Source organism: Balaenoptera musculus, chromosome 6, assembly GCF_009873245.2.
Source record: "Balaenoptera musculus isolate JJ_BM4_2016_0621 chromosome 6, mBalMus1.pri.v3, whole genome shotgun sequence".
NCBI classification, from domain to species: Eukaryota; Metazoa; Chordata; class Mammalia; order Artiodactyla; family Balaenopteridae; genus Balaenoptera; species Balaenoptera musculus.
The window spans coordinates 95,788,137-95,803,068 of record NC_045790.1 but is presented as its reverse complement, the minus strand read 5'-3'; the positions used below and the strand labels follow the sequence as shown (position 1 = coordinate 95,803,068).

General features: G+C 40.4%; 1 protein-coding gene across 7 annotated transcripts; it reads left to right on the top strand.

Moving 5' to 3' along the window:
- Positions 1–32: 32 nt before the first annotated feature.
- CDC26 (cell division cycle 26) lies at positions 33–13,489 on the top strand. Of its 7 annotated transcripts, none has more exons than XM_036855139.1 (4): positions 33–224; positions 3,015–3,124; positions 3,628–3,721; positions 13,055–13,489. In XM_036855139.1, the coding sequence occupies exons 2-4, from the start codon at positions 3,072–3,074 to the stop codon at positions 13,229–13,231; spliced, it is 324 nt and encodes a 107-aa protein (XP_036711034.1). In that variant the 5' UTR covers positions 33–224; positions 3,015–3,071; the 3' UTR covers positions 13,232–13,489. The 7 variants fall into 7 exon arrangements, with proteins under 7 accessions (XP_036711034.1, XP_036711040.1, XP_036711039.1 ...); XM_036855144.1 differs by having other exon boundaries at positions 35–224; positions 3,600–3,721; XM_036855140.1 differs by lacking the exon at positions 33–224 and adding an exon at positions 362–457.
- Positions 13,490–14,932: the final 1,443 nt, after the last annotated feature.

The window sequence follows — 14,932 nt, the reverse complement described above, 5'->3', positions numbered from 1 at the left end:
CAGCGTCCTGGGCGGCGTGGAGCATGATGGGAATTGTAGTAGAAAAGAGTCTGGGCGCGTCGAGTGGTGTGTTCCGTGGAGCCTCCGAGAAAAGCAAGCGGAGGACGGGGTTCTGCGAGGAGAGAGACTCAGAGCAGTCTGGGAAGTGTAGTCCAGTTGGCTTAGCCGGAGATTCGGGGTGAGCGCCGAGGTTCCGGGAACGGGCTGAACAGGTCTGAAAAGAGGTAGGTGCGGCGAGTCGCGCGGCTACGGACTGAACTCGGGGAGTGAATAGACGGCTTCCGGGGCCTGCTGTCGCTCCGGGCCCTGCGAGGGGCTTTAAGTCCTACGGGAGCGAAGGACCGTGTTGCCATGGAAACCCTCGCTCTGGACCAGCGAGTGCGGCCCTGGAGCTGCGGAAGGAGTGCTGTTCTCTTCCGCTGTCAGGAAGTTCTCTCGGCGGTTTCTTCTGAGCTGGGTGGGTTTTCGGTGGATTTGGGCAGTGGCGAGAGAGTAAGTTCGAAGAGCCCTCTAGCGCCGAAGGAAATAAAGACCTGGCGAGGATCCAAGGCCTGCTTTTGCTGTCTTCAGCCCGGTCTGTCTTACTCAGAGTGAGATGATGAATTTGAGGCGTCAGGTAAACTGCACGCCAGCAACTCTGCACAGCCCTGGGTGCGCTGGGTGCTGGGCATCAGAGATGGACAAGACAAGGTTTTTGTCTCCGTGTCGGGGTTGGAGATGGTCAAAATATTTGGTGTTTCCCGAGCTGGCAGAGCCCCCTGCCCTCCCCGAGGACAATTACAATAATAATGCCTGTTTTGAGCGTTACTAAATGCCAGGTTATGTTACAGGAATTGACGCTGCAATACGACATTCAATCCATACAACAATAGAGTACAGGTACAGACGAGGAAACCAAGATCTAGTGAAAGGTGAAGCTGATGGTCCAAGATCAGTAGCGATGGGATTAGAATCTGTGCCCTCTGCCCTTTCGCCTCCAGAACAAGCACTTTTACCCATTACTCTATACTGCTCCCTAGTGGCGATCTTTTTATAGTTTGCAGGAAAGTTAAAATGTATCACAGTTGTTTCTTTTCCCATTTTTAAAATAATTAATTAATTAATTATTTTTTGGCTGCATTGGGTCTTCGTTGCTGGGCTGGCTTTCTCTAGTTGTGGCGAGCAGGGGCTACTTTTCGTTGTGGTGCGTGGGCTTCTCATTGCGGTGGCTTCTCTTGTTGCAGAGCTCAGGCTCTAGGCGCGTGGGCTTCAGTTGTTGTGACACGTGGGCTCAGTAGTTGTGGCGCACAGGTTTAGTTGCTCCGCGGCATGTGGGATCTTCCCGGACCAGGGATCGAACCCGTGTCCCCTGCATTGGCAGGCAGATTCTTAACCACTGCGCCACGAGGGAAGTCCCTGTTTTTTCTTTTAAGCATTCTCCCCCCTTGGAACTTTGGCTTCCTCTACCTTTTGTCTACTTTGGAATCAAGATAGTATCTGTATCAATTTACATTCCCACCAACTGTGCAGCACTATTTACAATAGCCAGGACATGGAAACAACCTAAATGTCCATCGACAGATGAACAGATAAAGAAGATGTTGTACATATATATAATGGAATATTACTCGGCCATAAAAAGAAATGAAATTGGGTCATTTGTAGAAATGTGGATGGACCTAGAGTCTGTCATACAGAGTGAAGTAAGTCAGAAAGAGAAAAACAAATATCGTATATTAACGCATATATGTGGAATTTAGAAAAATGGTACAGATGAACCTATTTGCAGGGCAAGAATAGAAAGGCAAACGTAGAGAACGGACGTGTGGACATGGCGGGGAAGGGGAGGGTGGGATGAACTGGGAGATTAGGTTTGACATAAATACACTACCATGTGTAAAATAGATAGCTAGTGGGAACCTGCTGTATAGCACAGGGAGCTCAGTTCCATGCTCTGTGATGGCCTAGTTGGGTGGATGGGGAGGAGGGAGGTCTAAGAGGGAGGGGGTGTGTGTATGCGTATGGCTGGTTCACTTCGCTGTGCGGCAGAAACTAACACAGCATTGTAAAGCAATTATACTCCAATAAAAAAATAATAAAAGAAAAAAAGATAGTATCTGATTTAGTACAAAGCAATTTGAAATGTAATGTGCCGTTGTTTCGAGTTGATAACATCACTTGTATCTGTCCCAAGCTTCATGGTAGAAGGAGGAGACATTTCTTCCTTTGTATACTTCACAGTCCCTAGCTATATCCTAGATACATATAATAATAATTTATATCTGTACATATTTTAAAGGAGCTTTCACTTACATCATTTTCATTTAATCCTCACCATGTGACCTGTATATAATTTTCACAGGAGGCTGACTTTTTTTTTTGGTTGCTCTGCTGCGGCATGCGGGATCTTAGTTCCCTGGAGAGGGATCAAACCCGTGCCCTCTGCAGTGGAAGCGCGGAGTCCTAACCACTGGATCGCCAGGGAATTCCCCAGGAGGTTGACATTTACTAATCAAACTGAACAGTTTAGACTTTATCTGTAAAATAGGGGTAATTTTGCCAGCATCATAGTATTTCTGTGTTAGAATAAACATGAGAATGTAGAAGAAGAGTGTAGCCAGTTTATTCAACAGAACATTTAATGGCTGGTAATTGCAGACATTCTCTACTGGATGCTGTGAGAATATAAAGATGATGCCATCAACAGCTTTTAAACTCAGTTAGGGAGTTTTATTTTCTTCTAAAAAAACCCAGCTCTTTTTTTTTTTAAAGCATAAGCATTACTTTGGGTTTTCAGATTCCAGAGTGTTCTCTTGAGCTTCTGTGCATACTTGTTCTCTCTGCCTGGGATGCCTTTAATCCTCTCTGCCTGCCCTTCACAAGGCAACTAAGACATCATCTCCTCCAGGAAGTCTTCCACATCCCTGTTCACCCCACTGGATTGTGTGTGTGTGTGATGCCATTGCATTACCCTCATCAGAGTTCTTATTACAGTACACTGCAATTTTCCATTTATGTGTTTGTTTTCCCCACAGACTGTGACTATGCCTCTTAACTCTGTAGCTGGAGCATAAGAACTGTTTGTTTAATGAATGACCTATCCATTTAGGACCTATTTAGACCCTGAGGATAACCCTGTGAATTGGTGAGTTAGAGGGAGTTTTCATGAGACTTAGTAAACTCATTTTAGCATTTGGGAGTGATCACAAATCTCTCATAATTCCCACATACTGTTGTTGATCAAATTTAATGGTTTGTATACTCTCCTACTAACTGTACCGAATTAAAATGTGATATTTTAACTTTATTATCTTAGCTAGAATATTTCTTTGTGAATGGAGCATGAAATTAAAGTGATTGTTGCCTAGAATCCTCTTTTACAGGCACCTTGCTATTTTAAGTTCTGGAAGAAAGAGCTTTTGGGAATTACAGAGTGGTGGATCTCCATCACGTAATAAAAATGTAATAATTATACACGTAAAGACTTAGAAGTCAATGTGTGAATCCAAATGAGTCTTTTGTATCACCATTCATTTTAGTGTGCATGCTTACAAATTGAACATATTTGTAGCTGAGATTTATCCCTTCAAATTTTTCCTCCTCTCTGCCATTTTTAACAGCTGATAGTTCACTGGGTCTGTCCCTTAGTGTTGGTTTCATTATGCTGAGACGAAAACCAACCCGTCTGGAGCTGAAGCTTGATGACATTGAGGAGTTTGAAAGCATTCGAAAGGACCTGGAGGTAAGAGTGCAACTTTCAAACCATTAGGAATATTTAAAACAATAACTCTAACTTTTGGATTCCAGATTCTTATACCAACAGCTTATTCGAAGTCTCTATTTGGATGCTTTACAGGCATCTTAAACATAATGTATTAGTTTCCTGTGGCTGCTGTAACAAATTGCCACAAACTTGGTGGTTTAAAGCAACAGAAATTTATGCTTTCACAGTTCTGTAGGCCAGAAATCTGAAATCGGTATCACTGATCCAAAATCAGGATGTCAGCAGGACCACACTCCCTCCAGAGGCTCTAGGGAAGAATCTATTCCTTGACTATTGCAGTATTTGGTGGCTGCTGACATTCCTTGACTTGTGGCCATATCACTCCAGTGTCTGCCTCCGTGATCACATTGCCTTCTCCTCTTCTGTCTGTGAAGTTTCCCTCTGCCCCCTCTTTTTTTTTTTTTTTTTTAAGATATCTTTTCTATTTTTTTAATTAATTAATTAATTTATTTATGGCTGTGTTGGGTCTTCGTTTCTGTGCGAGGGCTTTCTCTAGTTGTGGCAAGCGGGGGCCACTCTTCATCGCGGTGCGCGGGCCTCTTACTATCGCGGCCTCTCTTGTTGCGGAGCACAGGCTCCAGACGCGCAGGCTCAGTAGTTGTGGCTCACGGGCCCAGCTGCTCCGCGGCATGTGGGATCTTCCCAGACCAGGGCTCGAACCCGTGTCCCCTGCATTGGCAGGCGGATTCTCAACCACTGTGCCACCAGGGAAGCCCATCTGCCCCCTCTTATAAGGATACCTGTGTTGGCATTAAGGGCCCACCCAGATAATCCAGGATAATGTCCCCATCACAACATCCTTAATTTAATCACATCTGCAAAGACCCTTTTCACATACAAGGCAACAATTACAGGATCCAGGGATTAGGACCTGATAGCTTTGGAGGTCATTATTCAGCATACTATACTTAACATGTTAAAACAAAAACCTCTTGATTTCTTCCTCAAACCAGTTTCACCTCAGAGTTCCCTATGTCAATATCTATGTAGTTCCTCAAGCCAGAAACCTAAGAGTCAATCTTGAGTTCTCCCTTTCCCTCACCTTTTATATTCAATCTGTCCATAAATCCTTCGGCTCTACCTCCAGAATATTTCTGGAATCTACCCATACCTTTTCATCTCCACCATTAGAACCCTAGTCCAAATAACCATCAACTCTGTACAATTTCAGTAGCATCACAAGTTGTCTCTCTACTTCCATTTTTGTGTCTTCAATCCATTCTCCATCAGATGTCTAGAATGATCTTTAAAAAATTTCAGATCATGTCATTCTCATGCTTAAAACTCCTCAGTGGTTTCCTGCACTTGGAATAAAACCTCAGTTCCTTATCATGGCCTACAAGCTTTTAAATGTTCTTTCACCTTCTGTCACTCTTTGCCTTGCCCTCTGTACCCTAGGCACATTGGTTTTCTTTATTTCCTTGAATATGCTAAACTATTTATAACTCATGGCCTTTGCACATATTATTTTCCTCTGCCTGGAGTGCTTCCTGTTTCTTCATGTCTCAGTTTGAATGTCACTTCCTCAGTCTGAGAGGCCTCTTCTGACCCTATCCAACTTAGGTGTATCATTCCTACCCATGCTGCCTCCATCTCATTAGGGTCTCTCAAAGCACTTTATTCTTTTATTTCATAGCACTTATTATAATTTTTTAATTTTTTTTTGCGTTGAATCTGTAGATTGCTTTGGGTAGTATAGTCATTTTCACAATATTGATTCTTCCAATCCAAGAACATGGTATATCTCTCCACCTGTTGGTATCATCTTTAATTTCTTTCATCAGTGTCTTATAGTTTTCTGCATACAGGTCTTTTGTCTCCCTAGGTAGGTTTATTCCTAGGTATTTTATTCTTTTTGTTGCAATGGTAAATGGGAGTGTTTCCATAATTTCTCTTTTAGATTTTTCATCATTAGTGTATAGGAATGCAAGAGATTTCTGTGCATTAATTTTGTATCCTGCAACTTTACCAAATTCATTGATTAGCTCTAGTAGTTTTCTGGTGGCATCTTTAGGATTCCCTATGTATAATATCATGTCATCTGCAAACAGTGACAGTTTTACTTCTTCTTTTCCAATTTGTATTCCTTTTATTTCTTTTTCTTCTCTGATTGCCGTGGCTAGGACTTCCAGAACTATGTTGAATAATAGTGGTGAGAGTGGACACCCTTGTCTTGTTCCTGATCTTAGAGGAAATGCTTCCAGTTTTTCACCATTGAGAATGATGTTTGCCATGGGTTTGTCGTATATGGCCTTTATTATGTTGAGGTAGGTTCCCTCTATGCCCACTTTCTGGAGAGTTTTTATCCTAAATGGGTGTTGAATTTTGTCCAAAGCTTTTTCTGCATCTATTGAGATGATCATATGGTTTTTATTCTTCAGTTTGTTAATATGGTGTATCCCATTGATTGATTTGCGTATATTGAAGAATCCTTGCATCCCTGGGATAAACCCCACTTGATCGTGGTGTATGATCCTTTTTATGTGTTGTTGGATTCTGTTGCTGTTTTTGTTGAGGATTTTTGCATCTATATTCATCAGTGATATTGGTCTGTAATTTTCTTTTTCTGTAGTATCTTTGTCTGGTTTTGGTATCAGGGTGATGGTGGCCTCATAGAATGAGTTTGGGAGTGTTCCTTCCTCTGCAATTTTTTGGAAGAGTTTGAGAAGGATGGGTGTTAGCTCTTCTCTAAATGTTTGATAGAATTCACCTGTGAAGCCATCTGGTCCTGGACTTTTGTTTGTTGGAAGATTTTTAATCACAGTTTCAATTTCAATACTTGTGATTGGTCTGTTCATATTTTCTGTTTCTTCCTGGTTCAGTCTTGGAAGGCTATACCTTTCTAAGAATTTGTCCATTTCTTCCAGGTTGTCCATTTTATTGGCATAAAGTTGCTTGTAGTAGTCTCTTAGGATGGTTTGTATTTCTGCGGTGTCTGTTGTAACTTCTCCTTTTTCATTTCTAATTTTATTGATTTGAGTCCTCTCCCTCTTTTTCTTGATGAGTCTGGCTAATGGCTTATCAATTTTGTTTATCTTCTCAAAGAACCAGCTTTTAATTTATTGATCTTTGCTATTGTTTTCTTTGTTTCTATTTCATTTATTTCTGCTCTGATCTTTATGATTTCTTTCCTTCTGCTAACTTTGGGTTTTGTTTGTTCTTCTTTCTCTAGTTCCTTTAGGTGTAAGTTTAGATTGTTTACTTGAGATTTTTCTTGTTTCTTTAGGTAGGCTTGTATAGCTATAAACTTCCCTCTTAGAACTGCTTTGGCTGCATCCCATAGGTTTTGGATCATTGTGTTTACATTGTCATTTGTCTCTAGGTATTTTTTGATTTCCTCTTTGATTTCTTCAGTGATCTCTTGGTTATTTAGTAACGTATTGTTTAGCCTCCATGTGTTTGTGTTTTTTACGTTTTTTTCCCTATAATTCATTTCTAATCTCATAGCGTTGTGGTCAGAAAAGATGCTTGATATGATTTCAGTTTTCTTAAATTTACTGAGGCTTGATTTGTGACACAAGATGTGATCTATCCTGGAGAATGTTTCATGCGCACTTGAGAAGAAAGTGTAATCTGCTGTTTTTGGATAGAATGTCCTAAAATATCAATTAAATCTATCTGGTCTATTGTGTCATTTAAAGCTTCTGTTTCCTTATTTATTTTCATTTTGGATGATCTGTCCATTGGTGTAAGTGAGGTGTTAAAGTCCCCCACTATTATTGTGTTACTGTCGATTTCCTCTTTTATAGCTGTTATCAGTTGCCTTATGTATTGAGGTGCTCCTATGTTGGGTGCATATATATTTATAATTGTTATATCTTCTTCTTGGATTGATCCCTTGATCATTATGTAGTGTCCTTCCTTGTCTCTTGTAACATTCTTTATTTTAAAGTCTATTTTATCTGATATGAGTATAGCTACTCCAGCTTTCTTTTGATTTCCACTTGCATGGAATATCTTTTTCCATCCCCTCACTTTCAGTCTGTATGTGTCCCTAGGTCTGAAGTGGGTCTCTTGTAGACAGCATATTTGTGTGTCTTGTTTTTGTATCCATTCAGCAAGCCTGTGTCTTTTGGTTGGAGCATTTAATCCATTCACGTGTAAGGTAATTATTGATATGTATGTTCCTATGACCATTTTCTTAATTGTTTTGGGTTTGTTTTTGTAGGTCCTTTTCTTCTCTTGTGTTTCCCACTTAGAGAAGTTCCTTTAGCATTTGTTGTAGAGCTGGTTTGGTGGTGCTGAATTCTCTTAGCTTTTGCTTGTCTGTAAAGCTTTTGATTTCTCCATCAAATCTGAATGAGATCCTTGCCGGGTAGAGTAATCTTGGTTGTAGGTTCTTCCCTTTCATCACTTTAAGTATATCATGCCACTCCCTTCTGGCTTGTGGAGTTTCTGCTGAGAAATCAGCTGTTAACCTTATGGGAGTTCCCTTGTATGTTATTTGTCGTTTTTCCCTTGTTGCTTTCAATAATTTTTCTTTGTCTTTAATTTTTGCCAATCTGATTACTATGTGTCTCAGCGTGTTTCTCCTTGGGTTTATCCTGCCTGGGACTCGCTGCGCTTCCTGGACTTGGGTGGCTATTTCCTTTCCCATGTTAGGGAAGTTTTTGACTATAATCTCTTCAAATATTTTCTCTGGTCCTTTCTCTCTCTCTTCTCCTTCTGGGACCCCTATAATGCGGATGTTGTTGTGTTTAATGTTGTTCCAGAGGTCTCTTAGGCTGTCTTCATTTCTTTTCATTCTTTTTTCTTTAGTCTGTTCCGCAGCAGTGAATTCCACCATTCTGTCTTCCAAGTCACTTATCCATTCTTCTGCCTCAGTTATTCTGCTATTGATTCCTTCTAGTGTAGTTTTCATTTCAGTTATTGTATTGTTCATCTCTGTTTGTTTGTTCTTTAATTCTTCTAGGTCTTTGTTAAACATTTCTTGCATCTTCTCGATCTTTGCCTCCATTCTTATTCCGAGGTCCTGTATCATCTTCACCATCATTATTCTGAATTCTTTTTCTGGAAGGTTGCCTATCTCCACTTCATTTAGTTGTTTTTCTGGAGTTTTATCTTGTTCCTTAATCTGGTATATAGCCCTCTGCCTTTTCATCTTGTCTGTCTTTCTGTGAATGTGGTTTTTGTTCCACAGGCTGCAGGATTATAGTTTTTCTTGCTTCTGCTGTCTGCCCTCTGGTGGTTGAGGCTATCTAAGAGCTTATTATAATTTATAATGATTTCTTTGTTTATTGTAAAATCATTTACATTAGGAACCCTGATTGTAGAAATCATGTCTGTCTTCTCCATCGTTGAGTTCCCAGCATCTAGTACATAGTAGGAGTTCAATATGTATCTTTTTAAAATTAATTAATTAATTAATTAATTAATTTACTTTTGGCTGCACTGGGTCTTTGTTGCTGCGCATGGGCTTTCTCTAGTTGTGGTGAGTGGGGGCCACTCTTCGTCGTGGTGCACAGGCTTCTCACTGTGATGGCCTCTCTTGTTGCAGAGTACAGGCTCCAGGCGCGCGGGCTTCAGTAGTTGTGGCACGCGGGCTCAGTAGTTGTGGCTCGCGGGCTCTAGAGTGCGGGCTCAGTAGTTGTGGCACACAGGCCTAGTTGCTCCGCGGCATGTGGGATCTTCCCGGACCAGGGCTCGAACCTGTGTCCGCTGCATTGGCAGGCGGATTCTTAACCACTGCACCACCAGGGAAGCCCCAGTATGTATTTTTAAGTATAGCCTTACGCTGCGGTATTAGATGTCCATTGATAAGACTTCAGTTCTTTTATTGGCCTTTAGAATAAAGTCCAAAAACCTTAGGATGGCATGTAAGGCCCTTTGTGATCTGGTCCTTGGTCATCTCTCCACTTTATCTTCCACTGCTGAACTATCTTTAATCTCAGTGCCTATGCACACTCTGCTCTTTTCCTGAAGTGCCCTTTATGGTTCAAACTTCAGTTGTAATGAGTCTCGTAAAGTGTTAGTCTTATACTGAACTTTGACTCTGCAGAGTCAGCTCACTTTTGAGTTACTTTCTTTTTTAATTGAAGTAATTTTTATGACTGAGTAGTGTTCCATTGTGTGTATGTGTGTGTGTGTGTGTGTATATATATATATATATATATATATGTATATATATATATATATATATATATATATATATATATATATATATACACCACATTTTCTTTATCCAGTCATCTGTCAAGGGACACTTACGTTTCCATATGTTGGCTATTGTAAATAATGCTGCGATAAACATGGTGGTGCACTTACCCTTTTGAATTAGTGTTTTCTTTGGATATATACCCAGGAGTGGAATTGCTGGATCATATGGTAGTTCTACTCTTTATTTTTTGAGAAATCTCCATACAGTTTTCCATAGTGGCTGCACCAGTTTACATTCTCACCAATAGTGTGTGAAGATTTCCTTTTCTCCACATCCTCTCTAACACTTATTATTTCTTGTCTTTTTGATAATAGCCATTCCAGTGGGCATGAGGTGATATTTCATTGTGGTTCTGATTTGCATTTCCCTGATAATTAGTGATGTTGAACATCTTTTCATATGCCTGTTGGCCATCTGTATGTCTTCTTTAGAAAAATGGTTATTCAGATTCTTGGGTTGTCTGTTTTTTTGTTGTTGAGTTGTATGAGTTCTTTATATATTTTGGGTATTAACCCCTTATCAGATAAATTGTTTGCAAATATCTTTTCCCATTTGGTAGGCTGTCTTTTCATTTTGTTGATGGTTTCCTTTGCTGAGCAGATGCTTTTTAGTTTGATATAGTCCCATTTGTTTATTTTTGCTTTTGTTTCCCTTGCCTGAGGAGACATACTCAGAAAGATACTGCTAAGACCAATGTCAAATAGCATACTGCCTATGTTTTCTTCTAGGAGTTTTATGGTTTCAGGTCTTACATTCAAGTCTTTAATCCATTTTGAGTTAATTTTTGTGTATGGTGTAAGATAGTGGTCTAGCTTCATTGTTTTGCATGTGGCTGTTCAGCTTTCTCAACAGCCTTTATTGAAGAGACTGTCCTTTCTCCATTGTATGTTCTTTGCTACTTTGTCATAAATCTATTATCCATATGTGTGAGGGTTTATTTCTGGGCTCTCAGTTCTGTTCTATTGATCTGTGTGTCTCTTTTTCTGCTAATACCATGCTGTTTTGATTACTGTGGCTTTGTAGTATAATTTGAAATCAGGGAGTGTGATACCTCCAGCTTTGTTCTTTTTTTCAGGATTGCTTTGGCTATTTGGGGTCTTTTGTGATACCATACAAATTTCAAATTTTAGGAATTTTTGTTCTATTTCTGTGAAAAATGTTGTTGGGATTTTGACGGGGATTGCATTGAATCTGTAGATTGCTTTAGATAGTTATAGACATTTTAACTGTTAATTCTTCCTATCCATGAGCATGGAATACTTTTTCATTCCTTTGTATCTTCTTCAGTTTCTTTCAACAATATCTCATAGTTTTAAGTGTACAGGTCTTTTCACCTTCTTAGTTAAATTTATTTCTAGGTATAAATTTATTCCTAGGTATTTTTGTTGTTTTTAATCTTTCTACTAAAGGCAGTTATCCAATGGGTTTCACCCATTTTAGAGCAACTTAGGGGAGAGGGATAGTTTTTGCCCTGCACTAAAATAAAAACAGTAGAAAACTGGTATTTCATTTGTTACTGAAATTAGTTTGATTACATTTTGATGACTCTGGTTTTTTTTTTTTTTTTGGCTGTGTTGGGTCTTTGTTGCTGCGCACGGGCTTTCTCTAGCTATGGCGAGCAGGGGCTCCTCTTCCTCGTGTGCATGGGCTTCTCATTGTGGTGGCTTCTCTTGTTGCAGAGCATGGGCTCTAGGCGCATGGGCTTCAGTAGTTGTGGCACATGGGCTCAGTAGTTGTGGCTCACAGGCTCTAGAGTGCAGGCTCAGTAGTTGTGGTGCACGGCCTTAGTTGCTCTGTGGCATGTGGGATCTTCCTGGACCACAGCTCGAACCTGTGTCCCCTGAATTGGCAGGCGGATTCTTAACTGCTGAGCCACCAGGGAAGCCCTGACTCTGGATTTTGAAACAGTCAGCAGTTGTTCACAGTGGGAAGCCTTTTTTTTTTTTTTACTTTTTTTTTTTTAAATTTAATTAATTAATTAATTAATTTATGGCTGTGTTGGGTCCTCGTTTCTGCGCGAGGGCCTCCTCCAGTTGCGGCAAGTGGGGGCCACTCTTCATCGCGGTGCGCGGGCCTCTCACTATCACGGCCTCTCTTGTTGTGGAGCACAGGCTCCAGACGCGCAGGCTCAGCAATTGTGGCTCACGGGCCCAGTCGCTCCGTGGCATGTGGGATCCTCCCAGACCAGGGCTTGAACCCGTGTCCCCTGCATTGGCAGGCAGACTCTCAACCACTGCGCCACCAGGGAAGCCCTGGGAAGCCTTTTAAATGATTTCATTCTACTTGGATATTCCGACTTTCTCATGGCTTATAAGATGAAACAATATCATCCTTTGCCTTTTAGAACTTGTTTTCACAAAGGTGTTTGGGGAGAACTTTCTAATGTTATTTATTGGGTAATGTAGCCTAGAGAGTAACTCAGGAAGGTCATTATGTTTGTATATATATAAAAAGTAATACCTCACTTATTCACTATAATATTTTGACACTGGCATTTAAATGCTCACTGTTCAGCAGTAAGTGGTGAAGAATAGCAGTGATTCCAGGGATTAGTGTAGTGGAGCCATTCTTCTGCTAAGGAACTCTCAGGTAGTGGTAGTTGTGGGGTGTTAGTTTTTCTCTTTGAAAATGATCAAACTGAGACATAGACTTTGTGAATTCTGCAATTACTTGTGGCTTAAGAGCCAAACCTTTTATCTGAAAACAAAATGAATTCCCCAAATCAGGCCTCATGATAAGATAGCACAAAACCTTCTTTTCCTGCGGTACATTTAATCTCATGGTGTCAGCTAAGCTGTTAATTTCTGGTGGTTATTGTTTTACTGGTTGCTTTATTTTTCCATCTCTTGTGTGGACTTTCCTCTGTCATAGCCCTGATCACCCTGTGTTGTAATGGTCTATTTACCTGTTTCCCTGTTAGACTGTGACATCCTGGAGGGTAGGGGTTACATCCTTTATCACTATATCCGTGTATCCCCCTTGTGCCCCTAACCATCTAAACCTAGGATTTCAGTTTATTGTTCTGTAGACCCGAACCCTATCCTTTACCCTGTGCCTAATACATGGTAGATGCTAAATAAATGTTTGTTAATGAATAGAATATTACCTTAATACTAAAACTTTTATACTTTCAGACCCGTAAGAAACAAAAGGAAGATGTGGATGTTGTAGGAGGCAGTGATGGAGAAGGTGCCATTGGGCTCAGCAGTGACCCCAAGGGCAGGGAACAAATGATTAATGATCGAATTGGTTATAAACCCCAACCCAAGCCCAACAATCGTTCATCTCAATTTGGAAGTTTTGAATTTTAGAGGTGGATTATCTTGTGTGCCAGAGCCCTGGAATGGAGTAAAATGATGGCAGAAATACAAACAAGATTTAGAGAATTGAGTGCTTGCAGTCAAGCTGAATATTTTACGTCCTGCAGAGAGAGATACTTCTGCATGAGAGTGCTGATGCTTAACTTTCACTCTGAAAGCTGAAATTCAAACTCTGGTTTGTCTCTGGAAAATCTGACTCGATAAACTTGTCTGATTTTTGTTTTTAAAAATAAATCTATTTTTGGAAAAGTGTGCGACATCCTTAATGAAGTATAATAGCACCGTTAAATTGCTACATCATTTTTCCCATCTTTATTAAAAGACCCTAAATAGAACACTTCCAGTTGATCCCTGTCACTGATTTTTGTTTAACTCATTTATTCAACAAGTATTTATTGAGAGTGCCAGGTACCATTCTAGGCACTTGGTAACATCAGTGAACAAATCAAAGATCCCTGCCCTTGTGGAGATTAGATTTGCATGATTTTGTATAAACTCGATCAAGTTGTGGATTTCCAGTATCTTTACAGAGTGGCATTGTAACCAGTTTGGGTGTAGTTTTGGGAGGACAGGCAGTGGAGTATCAGTATTACCGTCATTCCAGTTTTCCTTCCTTTCCCAAATCGCCTAAGTTTTTCTGACGAGCCAATCTGCGAGACAGCTCAGAGGCTAATTTAGAATCACGTCTTATTGTTTTCACTGTTTAATTCAACTGCTGGGAACTGCTAACTGTGGTAGCAAGAACCTCTGGAATCATCAGTTCCAAAGAGACCTGTTAGCAGGATTTTACCCAGCCTTTCTGGGGCAGTTTAAGTCTGGGAAGTAAGAACGTGGGAGAGAGGCAGGAATAGAGGAGGATGTATAGTTTCCCTTCTTCCTCCAACCATTCTTACATAACCTCTGTTTTTCCAGTTTTATCTGGGATCTTCCATTCTTTTATCTTAATCTTGAAAACACAGCAAGAATGGGCTCCAGATAAGGAAACTGAGTTTGATTATTTTGAATCCTACAAAGGCCAGTCTGGAAGGGCAAAAGAAAAAAAGAAAAGGATCAAACAAGACTGCTTCAACACGTCACTGTGACTTCCCAGCATGAATAGGCACAGAAGCATGAAAACATGGTGCCTCCTGATACCAATACTCAAGAGGAATCTGGGTGGAAGACACTGTATCAAGTGCTTTATGCAGATTATCTCATTTATTTTTTATTTTTAATTTTTTTTAGATTATCTCATTTAATCTTTAGCTCTTACGAGGTGAGTACTTTAACCTAATTTTATAAAGGCAAAACTAATTCTCAGCTGTTAAGGGATAGAGCTGAGATTTGAACCTGGGCAGAATGATTTTTGAACCTGCGCTTCTAAACCTCCTTGCTACACTGCTTTCCTGGTCTCCCACTAGTAGGTCTCACTCCCTCAGGGTAGAGTGAGAGGTTGCTGTTTCAGTTCTCAGGAAATATCCATGCTATTTTATTTATAAAGAATGAGGCAATTACCAGATTAGTAATAAATCTGAGCAGCTATAAATCTTTTTATTTTTTTGGCCGCGCCACGCAGCACGTGGAATCTTAGTTCCCCAACCAGAGATCGAACCCGTGCCCCCTGCAGTGGAAGCACAGAGCCCTAACCAGTGGACCACCAGGGAATTCCCTGTAAATCTTTTTTGACACCACTGAAATCACATGTATCGATTC